The sequence below is a fragment of the Gorilla gorilla genome, chromosome 1 (genome assembly GCF_029281585.2).
Source record: "Gorilla gorilla gorilla isolate KB3781 chromosome 1, NHGRI_mGorGor1-v2.1_pri, whole genome shotgun sequence".
NCBI classification, from domain to species: Eukaryota; Metazoa; Chordata; class Mammalia; order Primates; family Hominidae; genus Gorilla; species Gorilla gorilla.
In genome coordinates this window covers 23,123,136-23,140,105 of record NC_073224.2, presented here as the reverse complement: position 1 = coordinate 23,140,105, position 16,970 = coordinate 23,123,136, and the positions used below count along the sequence as shown (strand labels likewise).

The 16,970-nt window shown below is 42.5% G+C and overlaps 1 protein-coding gene across 9 annotated transcripts in view; it reads left to right on the top strand.

Annotated features, from left to right (window-relative positions):
• Positions 1-14,971, top strand: part of TARBP1 (tRNA guanosine 2 -O-methyltransferase TARBP1) — an 87,807-nt gene extending 72,836 nt beyond the window's left edge. For 5 of the 9 annotated variants that reach the window (XM_031002305.3, XM_055372812.2, XM_055372802.2 and 2 more), the window contains 7 exons: positions 45-241; positions 4,841-4,922; positions 7,552-7,723; positions 12,471-12,662; positions 12,822-12,946; positions 13,746-13,882; positions 14,549-14,971. In XM_031002305.3, the coding sequence (XP_030858165.3) occupies positions 45-241; positions 4,841-4,922; positions 7,552-7,723; positions 12,471-12,662; positions 12,822-12,946; positions 13,746-13,882; positions 14,549-14,717 (1,074 nt within the window). In that variant the 3' untranslated portion in view covers positions 14,718-14,971. Of the gene's footprint in view, positions 1-44; positions 242-4,840; positions 4,923-5,154; positions 5,251-5,779; positions 7,724-12,470; positions 12,663-12,821; positions 12,947-13,745; positions 13,883-14,548 lie in introns of those variants that run through there. The other 4 variants (XM_055372825.2, XR_008674496.2, XR_008674493.2 and 1 more) reach the window with 4 other exon arrangements.
• Positions 14,972-16,970: the final 1,999 nt, after the last annotated feature.

Sequence of the window (16,970 nt, the reverse complement as noted above, 5' to 3'; positions counted from 1 at the left end):
GGTCCATGTCTGTGTTTTGAGGAATTTTTTGCCTTTCTTTTCAGAAACTAATTCTGAAGCAAGCCCTTATTGTTGTGCTGCAGTGGTGTTTCAATCACAATTTTAGTGTTCGACTGTATGCTTTAGTTGCTCTTAAGAAACTCTGGACTGTGTGTAAAGTGTTAAGTGTTGAAGAATTTGATGCCCTGACTCCTGTGATTGAATCCAGCCTCCATCAAGTGGAAAGCATGCACGGAGCAGGGTAAGGAGCCCTTGTCAACCTCATTGCCCTCACTCTCCTCCAGCAGGGCCCACAGGGAGGGGGCAGTGCCCATGCCGTGTCAACTTCTCCTTCCACATCCTCATGCTGCCGTCCTGGAGCATCGAGGGCTTGGACTGGGCCAGGCCTAAGCAGCTCGCTTTGGGGTGTAGTTAATTACAGTTCATTGTCAGCTCCACCTTGACCTCTTATTGCCCTTTTATCCTCAATCCTTTATTGTACAAATAATCTTCTACATACTTGTACATGTTTCTCTTCAGTATAGCTAAATGTCATCCTCTGTTGTTTGAGAACTGCTGAGAAGTGGCACGACCTGACTTTAAAGACATACTCTTAATCTCTCAGCTATACTAGTTATAGCTAAAGGCTTTTTTCTTTTCTAAGAGAACTCTCCTATTCCGCAGACAAAATCATACATGGAAGCTCAGTATCAAGCAAGTGACGTGGATGGGGTGAGGGAGCGGTGCAGGACCCAGTGTCTGTGAAGCCCTCACGGTGGTTCCCATGTCTGCCTCTCTTTCCCCGCACCTGTCATGGCGCAGAAGCAGGCTGCAGTGTCATAAGCATCTCCAGGTCTCTGCGCTTGTTTCCTTATCTCTGAGGTGGTGCTGTTTTGCCTTTTTATTATTATCATAGATTATTGCCATCCAGGAATTCTGGATTTTTTTTTTTTAATTTTAGAGACACAGGCAATATCAACCAACATAAAAGATTTTTCATCTTAAAAGCTGAAAAAGCACCCACTAATTTATATACACAAATGGTTAAGTGTTGGAAGCAGCATAATAGGCAAATGAAATAGCATTTGGAAAACCAGTAACATGTAGAAGTCTTGGTCGTGACCATTAAGTTATTTGTACATGGTACAAATAAGACTGAGTCATTGTGTAGCTTCATATGGGGCTGGGGCGAGGGTACCTCCCTGGCCGCAATGTACCTTTCTACCTCCCTTCACTTTTGATGCATTTGTTGAAAAGAGGCATTTGGGCATTAAGTGGGTAAGGGAGGTTTTAGGGGCTTGGGAGAAAGATATTTGATAAATACAAATAAATACTAAAATGGAGAAAAAAGTGAATAGCATGAGATAAAACAGGGGAGTAGCAGGAGAAAAAGAGAGTTAGCTGTGGGGAGATGGGTTCCAGAGGAGGGACAGAGAGCAGAGGCGGGAATGGATTCCTGGTACATCGTGCACAGTTCTGTGTGCTGGAGAATGACCTGCCTGTGCCTGGCCCAGCAAAGCCTGGTCATCAAAATTAGTCATTCACTGTAGCATTGCCAGGGACCCCTACAATTCCAACTGTCCTCTGAAAACTAAAAATCTTGATCTTTTCAAGGGACCTTAAATGTCTTATTTCTCCTTGGTGTATGGTGTATTTCCTATTATTTGGTGAATACATGGCTGAGTTTACATGTGTAGATTTGAACATTAATATTTCTCAGGATCGCATTTGCATTATCATGCAATAATCCAAACTCAAGCTACCAAAGTTGCTGCTAATCATATTTTATTATGTAATTTAATGAACTTACGTGCTGCTTGTGTTTGATGGTTAGAGATAGGTAACCAGGGGACAGAGGGTATAGTTACCCATAGACTTTCAGCCCTTCCTTAATGGAAGGGAGTTTGAGGGAATTGCCGTAATTTAACATGCAGATAGGCATTTGTCAGCTTGTAGTTGTCTCTATGATTAGACGGTGAGTGATTATTTGGTATTGAGACATTTTGATCCTGGTTGTTGATCCTATTCTAAGTTTGTTGGTAGCTGTGTTTTGATTTCTAAAAGCAATTGGCTCCAGTCATATTTTTTATTAAGCAATAAAACGCACTTTTAAAAAATAACTTTAAAAATCTCAGTACCAGGTAGGAGATATAGCCAATCAAAATAAGGCATCCGGCTGGGTGCAGTGGCTCATGCCTGTAATCCCAGCACTTTGGGAGGCCAAGGTAGGTGGATCGCCTGAGGTCAGGAGTTTGAGACCAGCCTGACCAACATGGTGAAACCCTGTCTGTCTCTACTAAAAATACAAAAATTAGCTGGGTGTGGTGGCAGGCGCCTGTAATCTCAGCTACTCGGGAGGCTGAGGCAGGAGAATCTCTTGAACCCAGGAGGTGGAGGTTGCAGTGAGCCGAGATTGCGCCACTGCACTCCAGCCTCGGCAACAGAGCAAGACTCTGTCTCAGAAATAAATAAACAAATAAATAAGGCACGCTGGGCATTAAGCCACCTCTGTTCTGTGATTGCATACCTCCTTGGGATCAGCTTGTGACAGGCACAAGGCCAGGTGCTGGGGGTTAGCCAGGTAGATGAGCCTCTTTCTTCATGTGACTCACAGTCAAATGGGAATAGACATCAAGTAATCAGAGCAATTTTTTAAAGTTTTAAAATAAATCACAGAAAAGTAAATGTGGTGATGAGGAAATACAGACTATTCAGTCTGGGTGGTTTAGGGAAAGCCTTTCTAAGTAACATGATGTTTACATTAAAATCTAAAGCATGAATAGGAGCTAGGTCAATGAAGACTGAAGGAAAGAGATTTCTGTGCAGAAGACACTGTGTTTGGGAACGGCCAGCCCCACTTGATTTGCCCAGAGCTTTAACTAAAGCAAGCTTGGTCTGGCTGAGGGAGGCAACAGAGCAGTCCCAAGATGGAGGGAGCCAGGGCCGGGCTTGGGTTGATGTTGAGTGAATGGGGAAGCCAGCAAAAAGTTAAACTTGAGAATGATGTCATCCAGTTTTCTTTTGCATTAAAGTGTGAAGAGCAGATCGGAGGTGAGCAAGAGAGAGTGGGAGGAAAATTGTGATTTAGATTAGTGTGAGATTAGTAGAGGGACAGAGAAATGGACAGGCTTTGAGGTAAGGTAAACAAGGGCCTAAAGTACTTACTGGATTTATCAAGAGCCGTTCGATAGCATAATTAGGGGATTGAAACCAAATTAAAATAGGTACAAGAGGGGACCAGGTGCAGTGGCTCTCGCCTGTAATCCCAGCACATTGCGAGGCCGAGGTGAGTGGATTGCTTGAGCCCAGGAGTTCAAGATCAGCCTGGGCAACATGGCAAAACCCCGTTCTCTATAAAAATAATAATAATAAAAAAAAGTTAGCAGGGTATGGTGGCATGCACCTGTAGTCCCAGCACCTCGGGAGACTGAGGTGAGAGAATCACCTGAGCCCAAGAAGTTGAGGCTGCAGTAAGCGGAGATCGCACCACTGCACTCCAGCCTGGCAACCGAGTGAGACCCTGTCTCAAAAAAAAAAAAAAACAACAAACAAACAAAGTCCAAATGTGGATAGGATGATAACATATATTACATCAGAGTGGTAGGTTTACTGGTGTCTATAATTTTCTTTGCCTGAATATTCGGAATATTTAAAATATTTCATGTCTTTAACTTTTCAAAAAATGGGTGATGAGGGTGAGACAGAGTCAACTTATTTAGAAAATTCTCTCAAAAAATAGTATATTAGAAAGTTCAACAGCTAGTGGTGGGGGTGCTGTCAAAAGAGGGCTTCTGTTTCATTTTTGGTAACATTAGTTGTTTTTAAGTGATACTCATAGTCAGGAAGTTGAACAGTGCAGAAAGGCATCGAACAAAAACGAGACAGTCTCCTTCCTTCTCCCACCAAAGGTGAAACTCCAGTAAACCTGCTTTTCTTTTAACAGCTACCTAATATTCCATTTGCCTTAGGTTATCACTTGAGTGCATTACTGATGGACACTTTAATAAGGTTTTGTTTTGTTTTTTAAGACTAGATACAAAAGCCCTTTTGAAAAGGCTGAAGGAAAGGCTAGAATAGAGAAGAGGGGAGATGCGGAAGTTGGGGGAGATAGGGCAAAACCCAGGGGAATGGGATCTGTTGGGGGGCAGGGTATTGCCCTTTGAAGAGAGACTCTTGACAGTGAAGGAGAAAAGAGGACAGGTGGGTAAGGAGGTGGCAGGAAGAAGAAAGATCTCTCACTCCTGTCTCCTGTGATGTGTGAGGCATGGCTGTCTGCTGATAGTGAGAGGGTCGGGGAGGGCATAGGAACTCCAGGGAGTGAGGAAGACACATTGGTCAGGGCAAGAGCGTGATCTTGCCAGAAAAATGTCTTGAAATTGCTGCTTAGTTTATGGGTTGATGATCATGAATTTTATCTGAAACCTGCCTGCCATATTGTGTAACTTTTATCCCTACCTTTTTTGCCTTTTAAAACATAAACTTGACAACAGATGTTTTAAAAATTTAAACGCTGCTCATAGTAAATTTGTTTGGTTTGTGAAAGTAGGTACAACTTGGCTGCATGGTATGAGTCTTTGGAGTAGAAAAGGTGACTTTTATGTAATGGTTTTCTCTCCTGGAAAAAAGAGTTTTCTGCCAGACATAGGTTTAAGGTTCCATTTCAAAATGTGAAATTTAGTAAGTGTCAGTTTTTAAAGTATGTATTGCTCTTGGAGAGGTGTGTATAAATCTTAGGATAAAGTTCATTAAATTTTCTGTTCCTTCTCAACTCTGCAGCCACCCTTTAAGATACTGAATTGATTCTCCCCTCACCAGAGTTGTTTCATTTGTCTGTGGCTCATACCATATTTTTAATCCTTAGGAATGCCAAGAAGAATTGGCAACGCATTCAAGAGCATTTCTTTTTTGCAACATTTCACCCACTCAAGGATTATTGTCTGGAGGTGAGTAGAGAATATCATTTGTAAATTCTCTATTGTATCTTTAATCCTGATGCTTCCTTTCTGCTTTTGTTGAAGGGTTGTGATTAGGGTAAAGTTTTTTTCTTGCTTACAAACATCACCTTAACATTTTAAAGTTCTAAGTTTAACTTTGTCACTTTATGCAGATGACTTGCTTTCATTTCACTCTTAAGCAGTGAAAATTGGCTAGTCATTTTCACTTTCTATTTCTCAGGCAGTGTCTGGCTTGTAAACAATGGAAGGGAATATTTAACTCTAAACAGAAATCTGTTCTGACATTAAAAGGAAATGAGTGAGAACATTTGTGCAGGTGAGATTTCATTGTACTGAAGCCCATTGTTAATGAAAGAACAAAAAGATATACTTTTTTGTTAATGGCAATTTTTAGGTTCTGGGTAATGAGAATTGTATAGGAAATGATACATCACCTCACTGACTGTAACAAAATGTGCTTATATAATTTTAAGAACCATAAACATGCTTATTATGATCCACATGTAAATTAATTCAATATGTAAATCATTAGACATTGCATAAATTATGATACCTTCTCCCTTTTTCAACTGTAATTATAATGTGCTGCCCTTGAATTTAAATCACTGACCTAGGGCTTTTCTTCTGAAGAATTTATAAGTTATTGGTAACTTAAGCTGCTGTGCATAAGCAATTTTTTTGGTGGATTACTAAGATTATTGATAAACTGATCTTTAAAAAAGTATAGATCTGTATATTGCAAGATATGCTTCCTAGAACACTAATGTGTATTTTCTGCTGCTTCACTGCAAATATCATTTAGGATTTTTCAAAGATTTTAATATGCTCTGCTCTGTGTTCTTTAGCGCCCAGAATGCTTTGTCCGGCATCTTTCTGCAGGACTCCTCTAGTCACTCCCTAGTGTTAAGTCAACCTTTTTCTATTCAGTCCTCCAACAGGAGTAAGTCCTTTGCCTCCTTCCTGCCCTCCCTCATCCTTACCTTTGACCACCTCACTCTCATATGTTTTATGATTTATTCTCCAGTCATGAAATGAATTAAAAGTGTATGTGTAAATAAAATAATGGGGCTTAATTGTTCACAGGAACTGTATCTCTTCATGTATTTGTTTTTTTTGTTTTTATTTTATTATTATTATACTTTAAGTTTTAGGTTACATGTGCACAATGTGCAGGTTAGTTACATATGTATACATGTGCCATGCTGGTGTGCTGCACCCATTAACTCGTCATTTAGCATTAGTTATATCTCCTAAAGCTATCCCTCCCCCCTCCCCTCACCCCACAACAGTCCCCAGAGTGTAATGTTCCCCTTCCTGTGTCCATGTGTTCTCATTGTTCAGTTTCCATGTGTGAGTGAGAATATGCGGTGTTTGGTTTTTCGTTCTTGCGATAGTTTACTGAGAATGATGATTTCCAATTTCATCCACGTCCCTACAAAGGACATGAACTCATCATTTTTTATGGCCTCATAGTATTCCATGGTGTATATGTGCCACATTTTCTTAATCCAGTCTATCATTGTTGGACATTTGGGTTGGTTCCAAGTCTTTGCTATTGTGAATAGTGCCGCAGTAAACATACGTGTGCATGTGTCTTTATAGCAGCATGATTTATAGTCCTTTGGGTATATACCCAGTAATGGGATGGCTGGGTCAAATGGTATTTCTAGTTCTAGATCCCTGAGGAATTGCCACACTGACTTCCACAATGGTTGAACTAGTTTACAGTCTTCATGTATTTGGAGCTGTACTTGGTGCCCCCTACTTGATGCCCCCTTAATCAACATGTAGTCGTGATCATTGTGCCAGTTTAAGTTTGCACAGATATAGCTAGCGTGAAGAAAACCATATTCATTCTAAAACCTTTCATGAAGACATGTGCATTGCTGCTAAGAGTATTGTTTCATTTTTAAGTTGCCTGTTACTTGGACCTCTGCTTCCTATGTACTTTTTTCACTGTTGGTCATTTTTATGGTGCAGTTCTTTTAGTAGGTAAGAAAAGCAAAGGAGGATTGCTTATGCGATGACCGTTTACAGTGGTGTCAGACTATGCCGTTTTCATGAACACTTTAATATGCTGTTGTAATCTGATTTTATCCTCGTCTTACAAATGAGGAAGTTGAAGCCAAGAAAGGCTGAATCACTTGCCTAAGGTCACACAACTAATTATATTAGTCAAACCAGAATTCAGATTCTAAATTTATCTAATGGGTACGAGAGTAAAAGACTTGTCATGAAAAGAGCTTGAACTTGATTGCCTTTGGAGGTATTTAGTTGTCAGTAAATTGCACTTATCCAAATACTGTCCATCATTAGAACTGATTACTTCTGAAACACTGTTTTTATTAGGCACATACTGGTTTATTACACACAGTTAGAAGTACCAGAGTACAAGTTCTGCCTCCTCTCAGGGATTCCCTAAATTAATCCCCTAATTTCTGAGAAGATGAGAAATATATATAGACAGTTGCTATAAGATATAAATGAAAGTATATAGTTTGATCAGATGTAATAGTTTGGAGAATATATCATTAATAATTAAGTTGTATTTTAAATGTTATATATTTCTTTGTTATTTTTAAGGGAAGAAATTTAGATTTTATAATTCTCTTTTCAGACCGTATTTTACATCCTTCCACGCCTTTCAGGCCTTATTGAAGATGAATGGATCACCATTGATAAATTTACCAGATTCACTGATGTTCCTTTAGCTGCGGGATTTCAGTGGTACCTTTCTCAAACTCAACTTAGTAAACTAAAACCAGGTGACTGGTCTCAGCAAGACATAGGTAAAAAATAATTTTCATTTTATTTTTTCCCCTTGTTGATCTGGTTAGATTTTTTTGATTTAAGTTACTAAGGACAGGTAGTTAATAATAATATCACTTTCATTGACGTGGTGAACTCTGCCTTTCCACTTAGGGAAAAGACAGTGAAAAAGTGTGGTATAACTTTGACTAACACTTTTAGTGAAACTTAGCTTTAAAGCTATTTTAAAAAAAAAAAGCCAAAGAAAGCCTGATCTGCTTTATATAAAGCTGATGGCCAGTGGCCTCCCTTTTAAGTAGTATTGTTCATCAACACTCATTGCTTTTCTACTGTATATTTCTGTAAAAATAAACATTTCCAAAAGGACCAAATGATGAAATCTCTTTTTTTGTCCTTCATAGGAATAAAGCAGAGCTCTTGATTCTAGTCCCCTCTTGGTTGGTTGGACGCCGCTTCATGTTATCCCTTCTCCTCTGTCTCATCCTTCCCTGTACAATGACTCCTTTCCACCAGCTTCCTCTGGGACCCACATTCCTCTCCTCCCCCTCCTCCCCCCCCTTCTCCCTCCCCCCTCCTCCCCCTCCCCCTCCTCCCCTTCTTCCCCCTCCTCCCCTTCTTCCCCCTCCCCTCCCTCCTCCCCTCCCCTCCCTCTTCCCCCTCCCTCTTCCCCTTCCCTCTTCCCCCTCCCCTCCCTCCTCCCCTCCCCTCTTCCCCCCCACCTCTTCCCCCTCCCCTCCCTCTTCCCCCTCTTCCTCCTCCCCCTCCCCCTTCTTCCCCCTTCCCCCTCCCCCTCCCCCTCTTCCCCACCTCCTCCTCCTCCCTTCTCCCCCTTCTCCCCCTCCCCCTCCTCCCCCTCTTCCCCCTCCCCCTTCTCCCCCTCTTCCCCCTCCCCCTCCTCTCCCTCTTCCCCCTCCCCCCTCCTCTCCCTCTTCCCCCTCCCCCCTCCTCTCCCTCTTCCCCCTCCCCCCTCCTCCCCCTCTTCCCTCCTCCTCTTCCCCCACCTCCTCTCCTCTTCCCCCTCCTCCCCATCCCCATCCTCCTCCTCCCCCTCCTCTCCCTTCCCCTTTCTTCCTCCCCCCTCCCCCTCTTCCCCCTCCTCCCCCTTCCCCCTCTTCCCCCTCCTCCCCCCTCTTCCTCCTCCTCCCCATCCTTGTCCTGCCCCTCCCCCTCCTCCCCCTCAGCCCTCCTCCCCCTCCCTCTCCTCCCACTCCCCTTTCTCCCCTTCCCCCCCTCTCCCTCCCCTACTCCCTTCTCCCTTCCCTCCCTCTCCACTTTCCCATCCCCTCCCCCTTCCCCCCTCCTCCTCCTCTTCCCCTTCACAGTCAAGCTGTCCTAAAAACCCAAGAATCAGGTTCCCTAACTCAATTTAAAAATGACCATCTTAATGACTGTAGGCTATCTTCCTATCAGTCTGTCACTCACATTTTAGCCTCATTCTGCCTCTCCCCAACCGATTACCACCTTTGAAACTTCTTTCAGGAAATTAGAAATTTTCTTTCGGTTTCTTTTACACAGTCCAAGTGGACAGATGGACGCTGCCCTCAGATTGCACCTGCCCATTCTGTGCCACGTGTTTGCCAGTCTCCGGCCATCCTGCCTTTCCTCCTCACTCTGACCCTTCTCATTCTGAGTCCCCCACATGCCCCTGACATCAGTGCTTCTCCAAACTTTCCATGTCTTCAAGACTCACATGTGACTTGTTGAAAATTCAGATTCCATGTCCCACCCTTAGTTTAATTCAGTATCTCTGGAGGAGAGTTCTGGGAAAATGCAATTTTTGTCAGGCCTCTGGATGGTTCACTAATGTGTTTTAAGACATACTGTCCTAAATTTATTCATTCAACAAAGATTGATTGATTGTCTCCTGCGTGTTAGACATGAGACCCAGTCCCTGCCTCATAGAGCCCACGTTCTTACAGAGGAGACAACAGGGAGCACGTACCTAACACAGTGTCTAGTAGTAGAAGTACCATGAAAAAACAAAGCAGGGTGAAGAGAGGGACGGAGGGTGAGAAAGACCTTTCTAAGGAGTTGACATTGAGCAGAGACCCCAAGGAAGTATGGGCAAGGCAAGGCAAGGTCTGTCCCGGCGAGAGCTTTACTGGAAAATGAAGAGCAACCGTGAAGATTCTAGAGCAAAGGACAGTGACAGGAGGCACTTCCCAGTGCGGTTGGGTAGAGCCTGGGAGGAGAGGGAAGAGAGATGGCGTTGTAGGCAGCTGTCGAGTTCTGCGTAAAGCGGAGCAGGGAAATACAGTGTTACTGGAATGGCAGAATGGCTAACGAGGTCTGTCTGTTCTGCCTGTTTTTGGTAAAGGGGCATGTTGTAATAGACTTTCCATGCTGAGGCTTAAATGTTAGTATCCCCCTAATTTTCTTTTTTATAAAAGTTTTACTTCATTTTTAATTGACAAATAATAATTGTACATATTTATGGGGTACAGTGTGATGTTTTCATGCATATATACATTGTGTAATGGTCAAATCAGGATAATTAGCATATCTGTCACCTCTCACGTTTGTGATGAGAACATGGAAAATCCTGTCTTCTAGCTATTTGGAAGTATACATACATTATTGTTACCTATAGTCATCTTACTGTGTACTAGAACACAAGAGCTTATTCCTGACTGACTAACTTTGTACCTTCTGACCAACCTCTCCTCCTGCCACTGAAGGTTTTCATGGGCCCAGGCTTCTTCTCACTCTTCATGCTCTCCCAGAACACATTTATTAATGTCCCCAACTTGAAACCACCGCCTGTGTAACTATAACTTTCAAATCCTTATCTGCTGCCCAGCCTCTGTCCTGAACAGACTGGACATTAGCACTGGGATATTCCTTAAGCTCTTGAAATATCACCATATCCAAATTCAGTTTGCCTTTCTGCCCAAAAGTGCCTGCTCTGTATGCCCTATTAATGGTATCGCTCAATCATCGTGGAAGTCGTTCTTGTCCTGTTTTTGCTCTTGCCACATCCGTTACCCAGTCTTGGCGATTTCACTTCCCAAAGCTGCCTCCTCCTCCTCTTCTTTAGCCCCTCTTGCCTTGTCTTCATTTAGACTGGCATTGTTTTTACCTGGACTAGTACAAAAGCCCCTTAATGGTTTTCTAGCCTCCACATAGCTATTAAAAGAGATTTTTCTAAAACACAGAGCAGTACTGTTACTCTCCTTCTTAAAATTTTTTAATGGCTTTTAACTGTGGAATAATTTTTTTTTTTCTTTGAGACGGAGTCTCGCTCTGTCTCTCAGGCTGCAGGCTGGAGTGCAGTGGCACGATCTCAGCTCACTGCAACCTCTGCCTCACGGGTTCAAGCAATTCTTGTGCCTCAGCCTCCCTAGTAGCTGGGATTATAGGCGTCCACCACCATGCCTGGCTAATGTTTGTGTTTGTATTTTTAGTAGAGATGGGGTTTCACTATGTTGGCCAGGCTGGCCTCAAACTCCTGACTTCAGGTGATCCTCCCGCCTTGGCGTCCCGAAGTGCTAGGATTATAGGCATCCACCACCACGCCTGGCTAATGTTTGTATTTTTAGTAGAGATGGGGTTTCGCCATGTTGGCCAGGCTGGCCTCAAACTCCTGACCTCAGGTGATCCTCCCGCCTTGGCCTCCCAAAGTGCTGGGATTATAGGCGTCCACCACCACGCCTGGCTAATGTTTGTATTTTTAGTAGAGTCGGGGTTTCACCATGTTGGCCAGGCTGGTCTCAAACTCCTGACCTCAGGTGATCCTCCCACCTTAGCCTCCCAAAGTGCTGGGATTACAGGCATGAGCCACCATGCCTGGCCAACAGAATAAATTCTTTATCATTGTATGCAAAGCCCTTTGGTTTGAGCCATCTCCCTCCACTCCATTGCAGGCTGTGCATTAAACCAAGGTACTTGCTGCTGTCTGAACCATGTTGCTTCTACATCCCATGCATGTGCACATGCTGTATCTACTGTCTGCTTTGCAAACTTTTACCTTCCTTCCCATGAGCCTTCTGGGGTCTTACCCTTTGCTTCTCCCTCCCCTAGACATCAGTAACCCCTTTCTGTGTGAGCATTACCTTCACTGTTGTACTGTGTTACAGTTATTTGCATGTCTGTCCTATCCTAAGTGAACTAAGTGTCACTTGATTGCTCAGAAAGCAGTTTGGAGTAGGACAGAGTTGAGGAAGAGCCTGAGAGGTAGAGTCTCAGTCCTGTACTACAGAGATGAAAACACTGCAGTCAGATAGGCTAGTAACGTTCTGTGTCCTCATCACTTTTGTCAAGAGATAACTGCTTTATACAACATCCTTCATTTTAGAAAAGTTACTCCAAGCACTTTTAAAATTATTTTAGATATTTTATTATATTGTTTTCAGAAATAGTCTTTCCATAGAAAATCCCAATCTAATATACTGCTGTTGGTAAGATACATCATTATTTTGTGTACTTCCAAGGAAAAAAAATGTTACCAAACTATGATACTCTGGACTCTAAGATGTGTCTCAATTTCAGATATGCTAAAACATGAAAAAACGTGTATCTCATGTTTCCATGAAGTATCATAATATATTGGTTAATAAAGCTGATTTTGAAAACTTAAAATTACTACTACAAATGGGAATTGTGTCTGAATCCAACTAAAGTTTTTTACTTAATGCTTTGTTAAATCTCATTCTAAATTATCTCATTCTAAATTATTTCACATTCTTAAAAATACATATACATGTATACATAAATATATAGAGATTCAGATTTATTTATATGTGGGATTGTTTTCTTTTTCCTTCCCAGGTACTAATTTGGTCGAAGCAGATAACCAAGCGGAGTGGACCGACGTTCAGAAGAAGATTATCCCGTGGAACAGTCGTGTTCCCGACTTAGACCTGGAGCTCCTGTTTCAGGATCGTGCTGCCAGACTTGGAAAGTCAATTAGTAGACTCATCGTCGTGGCCTCGCTCATCGACAAACCGACCAATTTAGGAGGTAAAGTTGGAGTTTTCCAGGAGCTTTGCCTGAAAGCTTTTGGTCTTCAACATTTTTTAATTAATCCACTGCCACGGGAGCTTCAAAGGAATGTATGCGACATGATGAGCTTAGCATTGTGCTGGGAACAGTCTTAATGATTCCAGGTGTTCTGTGCAGGACTGTGCAGGACCTGTGAGGTATTTGGGGCTTCAGTGCTCGTTGTTGGCAGCCTTCAGTGTATCAGCGACAAACAGTTTCAGCACCTCAGTGTCTCTGCAGAACAGTGGCTTCCTCTAGTGGAGGTGGGTGGAAAGTAATTTATTATTAAAGTTCTTAAAACAAGCCTGCACATGTACCCGTGAACCTAAAATAAAAGTTTTTAAAAAAGTTTGTATTTGTAAAAATATTTTATAGTGCTCTTTGTGTATTAGTCCTTTTGCATAATTTATAATAGTGCAGTCTTTAATCGTTTAAGAACAGTGTTTAAAAATAACATACAGCTCACTTCTGTTTTTCTACTTTTTTTTTTATAGGTCGCATTTTTAGAAATCATCAATAATGTAGAATTTTGTTCAGTAAAACATATCCTGTTACAGCCCACTCTTGATTTAGGAATAATTCTTAGAAATTTATATCATGGTGGCTGGGCGCGGTGGCTCACGCCTGTAATCCCAGCACTTTGGGAGGCTGAGGCGGGCAGATCACGAGCTCAGGAGATCAAGACCATCCTGGCTAACACAGTGAAACCCCATCTCTACTAAAAAAAAAAAAAAAAAAATTAGCCGGGCGTGGTGGTGGGCGCCTGTAGTCCCAGCTACTTGGGAGGCTGAGGCAGAAGAATGGCGTGAACCCAGGAGGCGGAGCTTGCAGTGAGCCAAGATCGCGCCACTGCACTCCAGCCTGGGCGACACAGCAAGACTCCACCTCCAAAAAAAAAAAAAAAATTGATGTCATGTTGGGAGAGTTCTTTTTTATAATGTATAATTCTCTCCTTTTTCTTTTAAACAGTTAAGTTTAGGTTAATACGGTTTTTAACTCTAATTTACTCCAAGCAGGGCTATAACTGAATGAATATCCTGTTCTTTTTAAACTAATATTCAGGTAAAACCACCTCAGCTAATTGATTATCTGCAGCAGAAGAAAACAGAAGGTTATACCATCATTGGAGTGGAACAAACTGCCAAAAGTTTAGACCTAACCCAGTATTGCTTTCCTGAGAAATCTCTACTCTTGTTGGGGTAAGAAGCTTCTCGTGTCCATAGTATATTCTCTGAGCCCCAGACTACTGGAAGATGTTACCTTGTTTTTTTTGTTTTTGAGATGGAGTCTCACTCTGTAGCCCAGGCTGGAGTGTAGTGGCACAATCTTGGCTCACTACAACCTCTGCCTCATCGGCTCAAGCAATTCTCAGGCCTCAGCTTCCCAAGTAGCCGGGATTACAGGCATGCTCCACCAGACCCAGGGTTTCACCATGTTGGCCAGGCTAGTCTCAAACTCCTGACCTCAAGTGATCCTCCGGCCTTGGCCTCCATGGTGGGATTACAGGCGTGAGCCACCGTGCCTGGCTAGAAGATGTTACTTTTCTGTTTTACAGTTTACCCTGACTCCTGCTTATACCTGCACTTTTCTTTGATTTGTAACATTCATAAGAAGCTCCCTGGGCTTTCCTTTTATTTCACCTCTCTGGCATGGCCAGCTGAACATGGAATTGACCCATCAGTCTTTTTTTTTTACACTCTTATTTATTTCCCGGTACTACAGACTTAACTTCATTCGTTAATGTTTCTTTTAGTAACATTCAGAATATCAAAGAGAAAAATGAGTGAATAAACAAAAAATAAAAAGAATATCAAAGAGAAAAATTGTTACAGGAAAACTAACCTTTCTTCCATTTTCTTCCTCAGAAATGAACGTGAGGGAATTCCAGCAAATCTGATCCAACAGTTGGACGTTTGTGTGGAAATTCCTCAACAGGGCATTATCCGCTCCCTGAACGTCCATGTGAGTGGAGCCCTGCTGATCTGGGAGTACACCAGGCAGCAGCTGCTCTCGCACGGAGATACCAAGCCATGATGTGCCTTCCTCAGTGAACTGCTGCTGCTGTTCAGACTTTTTTAAAAAAAACTATTTGTACTAAAGAAACAGATTCTGAAATTTATTGTGATAATTTGTATTTCTTTTTTCTTGCAATTTAATGCCAAAAGTTTGCCATGTGCCTTAAACATATTACTATATATTTTCCCCTTTAAGAAACACTTTTTGTTAAATTGTATTCTTCCTTTAATAAAATATTTTAAGCAATTGTGGAAATAAAACAATGGATTTTTTAAGAGATAATTTATTTCCTAGAAACGCCTGTTGTCAGAAGTGTGGACTATGATAAAGCAGAGTTAAAGCAGCGATCATCTGTGAACACTCACATCCTTGAGTCATATGGAGACCAGGGAGGTTGAGGCAAAGGTTCCGAATGAAGAGGGGTCATCAGCCTCTGTGCCGCTTTCCGTCTCTGTACTCCCCTCGGGAACACGTTTGGCAGGATGTAGAGCCAGCGTCCCTATGAGGCTCAGAATGCTCAGGTAATAGGCTTTATTTTTAAAGCCATGAACTAGGCCATAATCATTCACAGTAAGTTTATGGCCAGGTGCTGTGGCTCACGCCCCCTACACTTTGGGAGGCCAAGGCGGGTGGATCACCTGAGCTCAGGAATTTGAGACCAGCCTGGCCAACATGGTGAAACCCTGTCTCTACTAAAAATACAAAAATTAGCTGGGTGTGGTGACATGCACCTGTAATCCCAGCTACTTGGGAGGCTGAGGCAGGAGAATTGCTTGAACCTGGGAGGCAGAGGCTGCAGTGAGCCGAGATTCGCCAGTGCACTCCAGCCTGAATGAGAGAATGAGACTCCATCTCAAAAAAAAAAAAAAAAAAAAAGTTTATATGAAGTTTTTCATATCACCTTTGCACACAGAGATCAAATAGTGGTTAGAAATAGTCTATATTCTGACAACTATGAACATGGACCTAAGGGAGTTGAATTACTCCTGTATATCTTTATCGCAACAGAATGGAACCTGTAAATGTTGATTGTTTCTGTTCTTTTGATTTTTTTCCTCTGGCATTTATTACCTAATTATTTATGAGTAACTATTTATCACTACCCAGCAATGAACTTCAATTATATCTGGGTCCTTTTAAATAATATTTAAATTTGAGCCCATTACCTGTAAATATTTTCTTCTGCAGTTTTCTTTAGAGATAACTGTTTTGTAGAAGGGTTGCAAAGAGAGTAGACAAAGTTTTCACGCACCCTTCACCCACATGCCTCTCATGTGATCTTAATAACCATGGTAACCTTCATCAAAGCTGAGAAAGTAACCATTGATAGTGGTTCTCTTCACTAGACTATAGGCTTTATTCAGATCTCCCATTTTCCACTCTGTTTTCTGCCCCAGGAGCCAACCCAGGATACCACATTGTATGTCCCCTTAGTCTCCTCATATCTCTGACAGATCTTCAGTCTTTCCTTGTCTTTCCATGACCTGGACACTTTTGAAGAGTACTGGCCAAGTATTCTGTGAATGTCCCATAATTTGGGTTTGTCTGGTGTTTTCTCATTCGACTGAGGTTGTGGGTTTTAAGGAAGAACATGCCAGTGGTCAGGTGCCTTCCCATCACATCGTGTTAGGTGGCTCATGGCACCAGCAGGATGGACTACCCCCATCAGTGGATGAAGGCTGCGCTTGCCACGTTCTTCTCTGTGAAGTTGCTACCTGTCCTCTTAGTCTGTTAAAAGTGAGTGTCTAGGCTGAGCGCGGTGGCTCACGCCTGTAATCCCAGCACTTTGGGAGGCCGGGGCGGGCAGATCACGAGGTCAGGAGATCGAGACCATCCTGGCTAACACGGTGAAACCCTGTCTCTACTAAAAATACAAAAAATTAGCTGGGCATGGTGGTGGCTGCCTGTAGTCCCAGCTACTCAGGAAGCTGAGGCAGGAGAATGGTGTGAACCCGGGAGGCGGAGCTTGCAGTGAGCCAAGATCGTGCCACCACACTCCAGCCTGTGTGACAGAGTGACACTCTGTCTCAAAAAAAAAAAAAAAAGTGAATGACTAAGCCCAGTCTATACTAAAGGGTAGAGAATGTAAACTCTGTGGGAGGGAGGAGTATCAAAGAATTCAGGGGCACCTGTTAAAATTACCACAGTAATTAATATTTGGGGGAATATTTGGATGTTATGCAAATTACAAGCCCTGTCAGTGGATGGAACTAGGGGATCTGTGTATGTCTACCAACCCATGTATGTACATATCTATAGATGTTTCTGCCT